The 8,913-nt window shown below is 39.2% G+C and overlaps 1 protein-coding gene across 1 annotated transcript; it reads right to left on the bottom strand.

The window, feature by feature from the left end:
* Positions 1-422: 422 nt before the first annotated feature.
* LOC134615313 (tachylectin-2-like) lies at positions 423-6,319 on the bottom strand. The gene is made up of 4 exons (XM_063459807.1): positions 6,216-6,319; positions 1,691-2,540; positions 1,120-1,300; positions 423-740 (listed from the first exon to the last, which is right to left on the bottom strand). The coding sequence occupies exons 1-4, from the start codon at positions 6,226-6,228 to the stop codon at positions 537-539; spliced, it is 1,248 nt and encodes a 415-aa protein (XP_063315877.1). The 5' UTR covers positions 6,229-6,319; the 3' UTR covers positions 423-536.
* Between the last annotated feature and the right edge of the window lie 2,594 nt (positions 6,320-8,913).

Genomic DNA, 8,913 nt, shown 5'->3' with positions numbered 1-8,913 from the left:
GAAGAGTAGTTTAAGGTCTACAATTTATGTCAAATCAAGCAAGATTGCATGAAGATATATTTTCAGGCCTGTGCATGGACCTAGTCATATTTGGCAAGTAGTACTAACCAGCTAGCAGACTGAAGAGTGCAACATATGAGCTCTGCATACAAAAGCAAAATCCTTGAATTGCAGACCTGGCCTGTAATAGGAGTCTGGAAAGACTAGGAAGAAATAGCCCAGCCACGTTCTCCAGAGATCATAACTTGAGAGTGTGTGTCTCTCACACGATGGCTGAGTCACTGATAGGTTTACTGCACCACACATGTGGTTCTATTATCCTACAGTAGAATTAATGAAAGAATCAGTGCCTACAATATGGTTTCAAATAGAATAAGTCACAAAGTCTTAATTTAGTTTTTATTAACTGTACACCAGTAGGGACCAACCATCAAGCTTACATTATTGCATTAATTGACCATGTCCTATGTGGATTAGATGCCCTCATGTAATCACATTCCAGCCTACATTTGGAGATTGTATACAGGTGATCCACCTCAGCCGCTGTAGTCTTCCTGAGTGACCATCAGGTTGTAGTGAGTGACCCCTTTCCATGTTCCCTGGATGGTGGTTTCATAGCCAAACAGGGTGAGGATCTTGGCAGTGTATGGCACATCCATTTGTGCTTTTGTGACAGAAGCCATCATACGTATAGACTTTCCACCCGGCACCTCTACATCCGTGCTGGCTGAGAAGCTAGTCTGTAGAGAGACATGCATTAGAATGAAGGGTTTGATAGCAGGTGCTTAAAAGAAAGCTTCCATTCATAAACGCTAGTTCTGTTGATTGCTAGAGTGAGTCAGAAACAAAGGTAGTGTCACTGGCTATGTTGAGTGATTAGACCTTCATAAAAACATTTTGAAGACAATAAATCAGATATTCTGAAGTAATGTATAGGTGGAAGACGTGTAATTGGACAGACAGGAACTGACAATTTAGAGGATCTGCACAGAATGGAAGGAGCATGTGGTAAGAGGTAGAGTTAAAATGCACATCAGCTTGCAAAATTTGCCACAACTGGATTCTCAGTGGCCAGTATGCAGACAGATCCAAAACCCAACTATCATGTCAGATACATACCTGGGTTTCATTGGTCTTTGAGAAGCTCCAGGTGTGAGTGGTACTTGTGTTTATGGAAATGCTCGTCTCCATGTCACCAATAAAGGGGATGCCAGCAGTAAAACTGACCTCTGCTCCAACTTCTACTGTAAAGCCATGCTCCTGGGTAAAGCTGCTAGTCTCAGTCATAGTTTTGGAGAATCTAAGAAGAATTGAAAACCACTGAGCTAGCAGAGTATACAACTTACACCGAGTAGAGTATACCCTCAACCTACAGTAACACGTTTGCCAGTTTTAATATCCTGTATTGCTTTACATCTTTGTAATATCACTCCAGAGTGTTAAGATGCAATGAAAAGTATTCATTAACCCCTTAAGGACACAACTTTTGGAATAAAAGGGAATCATGACAGAATATTTCCATCATGTGTCCTTAAGGGGTTAAACTGTAAAGTGAACAGGGGTTTTGGAAACTAGGATATGATGCATTTGAGAAGCATGGTATTTGCATATTTTAGCCCAAAATGGGCTAATGGCACATTAAATCCATCTGTAAGCAAGAGTGTCAGATTAACATTCAGTAGATACTTACGAGAAGGAGTACTTTAAGGGAACGCTGCTCGTATTCTTGTAGATTTGAGACTGGACCACCTCTGGCTGCTGAGAGAGTATTTTGCCTGATGCAGGTAGGAATTCAAAGCTTACAACACTCTGGATGGTTTTATCAGTGGTGAAGGCTAAAAAGCGGTACCTATTATAGTTCCAACCTAGATTCTCAGCCTTATCAAAATAGTTGGTATCATCTTTAGTTGGGATTTTCCCTTTATAGGTGTTGCCATTGCGTGAATCCACACACCACAGTAGGTCATCAAGGCTGATCTCCATGAAGTGGGTGAGAATTCGCCAACCGCCATTTCCAATAGTGGTGCAGGAGTCAAGCCATTTATCATTTGTTGTGGATGGAGGGCTTCCCACCACAAGCTTGTCACCATCGGTCACAGCATACAGATTGCCTTTTTGGTCAAAGAATAGAGCATCAAGTTTATTCCAAGCAGAGTTTCCTATCTTGGTTGCTTGGCCATAACGCCAGGACACATTTTCATTGCTTGGTGCTGGACCCTTGTAGAGCTCCCCATCTTTTGTAGCTGCATACAGAAGCCCATTTGGGTCAAAGAATAGAAATTTAAATTGAACCCACTCAGCTTTTCCCACTCTCTTGGCAGTAGAGAACCAATCAAGGTTTGCAGACAGAGGCATGGGCCCAGTAAAAAGATCCCCACCACGGACAGCAAAGAGCTGCCCTTCAGGGCTAAACACAATCTTGGTTACATCTTTTAGCTTCCCTACAGCAGTAGATCTGTCGTAGTAGCTATCCATACGATCCTTGGGTGGTAGGCCAGCTCTAGCCACATAGTCACTGCTGATGGCAAACAGGATGGTATCTGAAATTAGAGGAAACATTTTACATTATGAAGGACTGGTTGAGGTTAAGATCCACTACAGAGCAACAGCAGGACTTCCTACAATTAAATCAGTTTTTAGGTATCTTAATGAAGACTTCAGATTGTTCCCTCCCACCAAGCACAGGGAACGGAGGGCACAAGTGCCTTCTCTTATTTAGAATGGTAGAGCAGAGATGAACCTAATTTCTCTTGCAAACTAATAACTAGTATACCAATTAAGAACTACATTATTGCATGTCCCCATTCACATGCGTGCACAGAGATACAGACACTATATGAATATAGCTTTAACATTCCATTAGTGCTGCAGTTTACACTGAGGCATTACAAAAGGGATAGCTAGGTTACATTGTAAGCTGGGTGAGGTAGCTTCAAGCATTTTAATTTCAGATTTAGCAAGACATTTAACATAACTGAGCACCCTTTACTCCCAACTTCAGCTCTGAGAAAAGGATAACCATTCAGCTGTGTCAGCCAGGAATCAGACTAAGCAAGTTGACCAGCTCACTAAACCAAGCTACAAAGTCATTTTCCCCTCCAAATCACAAGTCTTTTCACACAGATTGCTGGACATAGAATCTTATAGAAGGTCACATTACCATTTATAAAGACAAACAGCAGGCATACGTTTGGAATATAATCTGTCCTCGAGTAAAACTCACCATTCGACCACAATGGTCCTTACAAAAAGTGGGCATTACACCTATGTGACACTCATCTCCAGTCGCACACCTCCTTTGTTGATTTGCTATGCGTGGGGACACTTCCCCCAAGCTGGACACATTTCTGACACTAATTTCATTGCTAGCATCTGAAGGAACATACATCCATTCCTATACTCCTAAACTAGTGCAGTTGAGATCAGATGCACCTGCTATGGGAGATCTCACCTACTTTCCAGGTCTCAATTCCTCAGCATTGAGTGTCTGGTGAGGAGCTGAAAGATACATAGTGGATAAAGCCGTTTTGAAGTAGGTTTCTTCTTATCCAAACATTAGATAAATGCACAGATGGAATTTGAAGCGGATTAAAAAAAATAAAATCGTAAAAAAATAAATATATATGAAAGTATTGGATTATATACATATTATATACATATTTTATGATCAAATACCTGGTGTAACACAGCTATGTCCACCGGAAAATTGACACATGAGATGTTAGCAGCTAATATCGCCCCCATACTTAAACCAAAAAAAAAATTCAGAAGAGATCACCAATTATAGGCCGATAGCTTTATTAAATAACGACTATAAAATCTATGCATCAATTATATCTAGAAGAATTAAAAGTATAATTACGAGCTTAATATCGGATGACCAAGTAGGATTTGTTCCCGGGAGATCGTCTAATCATATTAGGAAAATTAATATTTTTGCCAAGGTACACGCCACAAAAAAACCCTTTCTCCCTATGAAGCTCGATGGAGAGAAAGCCTTCTACCGGGTTAACTGGAATTATATGAAATCAACCTTAGAGGCTTTTGGATTCTCGGGACAGCAATTATGGCCCTCTATTCCTCTCCATCGGATGGGATAGTTGGAGGGGGGATTAAGTCTGATTGGTTTGAGATTTCAAATGGCACACGCCAGGGGTGTCCTCTATCCCCACTTCTTTACATCCTAGTGGCAGAACCACTGGCTCATGATATTCGTTTAAATGCTAATATAACAGGCTTCCGTAAGAAAGACAAAGATTTAAAGATAAGTCAGTATGCGGATGATATACTGTTAACATTATCAAACCCAGTTCACTCGGTTCCAGAAGTAATGAAAGAAATAAAGCAGTTTAGTTTTCTTACAAATTATAAACTTAACATTCAGAAAACAGTGGTGATGCCGCTATATATGGATCAGGATGAATATAATTTTTTAAATAGACAGTATGATTTTAGATGGGAGAGGAAGAGTTTTGTATATTTGGGGATAAATATAGTCTATGATCCTGAAATTATTATGAGAGCTAATTTGACCCCTTTGATAAAAGAAACTACTCACCTCCTTAAACTATGGAGTAAACGTGAGATATCTTGGTGGGGAAGAATTAACTCTATAAGGGCTTATATATTTCCTAAGATTTACCTGTTAAGGATGATTCTGTTGCCGATTCAACCCCATTGTCTAACAAATATTAATAAGATCTTCAGAAATTACATTTGGAATAACAAGAAGCCTAGAATAGGACAAGATCTTATGTATTTAAAATACAAACAAGGGGGAACAGGATTTCCCAATATTTTTTTGTATCACCAAGCTGCACAGCTTATGCATACAGTAAATACAATTAATCAAGAGATATACCCACAAGATTGGTGTGAATTAGAGGGAGAGGATATTTTGGAACCACATAATATAGTTAAATTGTTGTGGCTTATAAAAACCTTATCCCGTAATAAATATAAATTGTCAAACAGAAGACATAATATTAAATCCTCAGGTTAAATACTGGACTTATTTTAAAAAACAATTGGAATTGAAAGACTAAATTTTGCCGGCATTACCGTTTAGATATCTGAGGAAATGGATAGAAAATATAGAGGTCAGTCAGTGGACTAGACATGGCATTAATAAAATCTCATATATTTGACGAAAATAAAATGATGTCTTATAATGATCTCTGTACTGCCTTCAACATCCCAATATCACAGAATTTTAATTTTATAAGAATAAAAAGCTTTCTATATAGCGTCGTACCCCATCTGACTGAACATGCTCCAGCTTATAAACTGAATATATTGATAAATGCAGAAAAAAAAACAAAGATATTAACAAAATGTGTTGAAATACTACAATTAAAGTGCAGATCCATCCTCCAGCTAAAATTAAGTGGGAAAGAGAGCTACAAATTAAAATTAAGTTAAGACCCCCTCAATCGGTCTACTCCACAATACACTGCTTAAACATTATGGAGGCACATTACAAAATATTAAACAGATGGTATTGGACCCCAGCAAATATAAGAAAGTTTTCAAATATAGAAAGTTTGGGATGTGGTGCAGAAGATGCAGATTAATTACATATATGGTGGAAACGTGCACCGCTGAGGAGAGCATGGGATTGTTTTTTTAGTTGAGATTAATGAAATATTGGGCATTACTCAAAAATGGGCACCAGAAATAGTATTGTTACATTTGAAATTACCACAATTAGCAAAAGATGAGAAATATTTCATAATCCATGCATTGATGGCTATTAAAAATGTCCATTGCCAGGAATTGGAAAAATAAGGCAATAGATTCTTGGTAACAATGTAAGGAAGCTATCATTTATCAATGTAAGATAGAAAGAGGAATATCCTCCCATTACTGTAATAGTACTAAAAACTATAACATTTGGGACAAGTGGATTAAGTTCCTTGAGAGACCTGTATGTGAATGACAAGTATAAAAAAAAAAAAAAAAAAAAAAAAAAGAGGTATTTCAATAAGGGGTAATTAAAAGGTTATAATGAATTTTCTAGAGAACGATGATAATGCCAGGATAGATTAAAAACATTAATTCAGAAATGCGCCGTTTCGATTGTATGTCTTTTATGTTATTTGTAACTATGTATGATATGATAATCGTACTTTGTATGAATATTTATGTTTGTTAGTAAAGTATGTAATTTTATATTATAAATGGAAAAAAATTAAAATAAATTATTAAACAAATACCTGGTGTATCCATTATCACAGATATCAGAAAACAAACGCCTAGATCACTATGCACTCAGCAGGATAGTTCTAAATGTCTCTAGCTTGTGTAGATCAGGAACTGTTTTCAGATAATTCTGTACAACAATCCCCCACCCAGTCCTTCAGCTTTATAGTCTGGGCCCCTCCCTAAACACAGCTGAATGTGGTTTGTCTGAAGACTCTGAGCAATGTTCTGCTGGTTAATCTGTTAGGAGAATGGTTAGCTAATCACTAGACTTGGGCACAAATCACTTCCAGTTACATTGGTCAAATCAAATGGCTTCCAATTAATGGTCAAATGAATTGATTTGCTCTGAATTGGCTAATTAATCCATTTGTTAATCGATTAATAGGTATTTGATTCATTCAACACAGCTGAAAGGGATTTGTGCACAAGTCTACTAACTATGTCTACAGGTTAATGGACTGTATATAAAAAGTGCTTCCCTGCAGCTTGTGGAATTAATTGGCTGCAGTTGGGAAACCACTAATCAAAGCAGTTCCTTTGCAGCTCTATCCTGATTCATAAATATATTTCTCTTCTGCAGCAAGTGATTTCTACATGCTACAGCGCAGCTCTTTTCCTGCACTGCCCTACAGCATGAAGAAATCACGTGTGTCAAGGAAAGCAACCCTGCTTATGGCCACTGTTGGGTCCAGTGAGGCCATTGCTGTTGTTTGACGAATACAGAATCAAGAGTTAGAAAAAGTTATAGACAAGACAATAGAACCCTGCTTTATAAAAGCTCATCTTCCAGAAACACTAGAGTATGTGGATTTCTATCAGAATATTATGTAAAGTTGTCAAAAAAATATATTTAAACACACCAATCCTCAATCCTAAATGTCATTTAATTGATATGCTTTCTTAAAGAAGAGAGGTTTCAATTATATTTTAAAGGGACTGGGACTATATGCACAAGGGAGGGAGTCCTATAGGAATGACGCAGCACTAGAGAATTCTTGAAGGTGGGTGTTAGAGGTGCGAGTACGAACAGGCAATAGACGCAGATCTTCGGCAGAGCATAGGACCCTGGACAGAACATACTTGTACTTGTGTAACAGTGAAGATAGGTAGGAGCAGCATTATGTAAAGATTTGTAAGTAAGCACCAGAATTTTAAATTAAATCATATATCTTACGGAAAGCCAGTGTAAGGACTGACGTGGGCAGACAGGAAGATGAGCCTCATAGCTGCATTTATTATAGATTGTAACAGGACCAACTCGGAATGTGTAAGACCGCTGAGACACTGTATGTGCAGCATTGAACCAGGAAGCACCTCTAGTGGTCACCGCTACAATGTAAACACCGACTTTTCTCTGACAAGGCAGTGTTTAACCCCTTAAGGACACAGGACATGTGTGACATGTTATGATTCCCTTTTATTCCAGAAGTTTGGTCCTTAAGGGGTTAAAGGAAATTGCCTGAAGGGGTACACTATACACACTAAAAAAGCTACATTAAAAGGATTCTGTAGTGCCAGGAAACCAAACTTGTTTTCCTGGCACTAAAAATTTCCCCTCTGTCAAGACCCCCTCCCACGGTGCTGGAGGGGTTAATAACCCCTTCAGTCACTTACCTAGGTCCAGCACTGATGTCCCTCGACGCTGCCTCAGCTCTGCCCACACTCCTCCCCCACCGGCGGACGTGGCCGCGCTCGCTTTAGGATTTCCCTATAGGAAAGCATTATTCAATGCTTTCCTATGGGGAAAATCTGACGCTGGAAGTCCTCATGCAGATAACTGACCAAAAGTTTTCAATTCCGGAAGTCCCACTAGTGGCTGTTAAAGGTGATGGGAGTTGGCACCCAAGGTTAAAGGTGATGGGAGTTGGCACCCAGTCCACTTCAATGAGCTGAAGTGGTCTGGGTGCCTACTGTAACGGAGTAGTAGGTTAATCCACAATATCTCAGCTGGTAGTCAGTATACAGCATACAAAATACAGGTAGCGTAGTAATAATCCCTTCTTCCCAAGAACTAGACGACACATAGTTTGGGAGTAAACTTAACTTTTATTCCACGGTCACAGTATTTATACTAGTCCCTATGCAAGGGGTTTCCATACTGACATTGCAGAGGTTTTCCTCTGGTGGACTGTGTGGGAAACTTACCCTGCAAGGCTATTTCCCATCATGCAATACTGTACTGGAGAGATAATTGTGCAAGAGTATACTGTTAATTACATTATCTCTCCGTAGAGAAAAATATACCATTTAGTATAAAAATACATAACTGATACAATGTTATTCTGAATTAGCCGAATGACCCTTCATTGCATAGCTGGGATCTGAGCGCACCATCTGGTGAAATACCGCTCAGATCCCTTCACTAGAAAAGTAAAGTCATGCGAATGAAGGTTCATACGAATACACATTATGTTATACCTTAGACATGGAGCTTAATTTAACGAATGACGGTTGATTTAACTGAATGCACATTATTAAACAAAAGACCTGGGAGTCCAGCAGTGTTCGTGAAGTCAAGTAGCCGATTTTAGTTCCAGGCACTTGACGACCAAACACCGCTGGGCTTTCGTGAGCAAAGATGGCCGCCGCCACGTGTTCGTCATATAAACGGCGACCACCCGCAAAACCCATTAATTAACTGCCGATACATTGTTGCTATCGTTAATGGGAGTCACACGTCCCCCCCTGTGTGGTCTCCCATTCGGTAGT

Source organism: Pelobates fuscus, chromosome 6, assembly GCF_036172605.1.
Source record: "Pelobates fuscus isolate aPelFus1 chromosome 6, aPelFus1.pri, whole genome shotgun sequence".
Taxonomy (NCBI): domain Eukaryota; kingdom Metazoa; phylum Chordata; class Amphibia; order Anura; family Pelobatidae; genus Pelobates; species Pelobates fuscus.
This window is presented reverse-complemented; position numbering and strand designations above follow the sequence as displayed.

What these genes read in the sequence shown, in the direction of transcription:
- LOC134615313 (XM_063459807.1), bottom strand. An exon ending in CCCTTAAAGTACTCCTTCTC is followed by an intron (nt 1,301 to 1,690) that starts GTAAGTATCTAC and finishes AATTCTTCTTAG; the next exon opens with ATTCTCCAAAACTATGACTG. An exon ending in CAAAGACCAATGAAACCCAG is followed by an intron (nt 741 to 1,119) that starts GTATGTATCTGA and finishes GTCTCTCTACAG; the next exon opens with ACTAGCTTCTCAGCCAGCAC.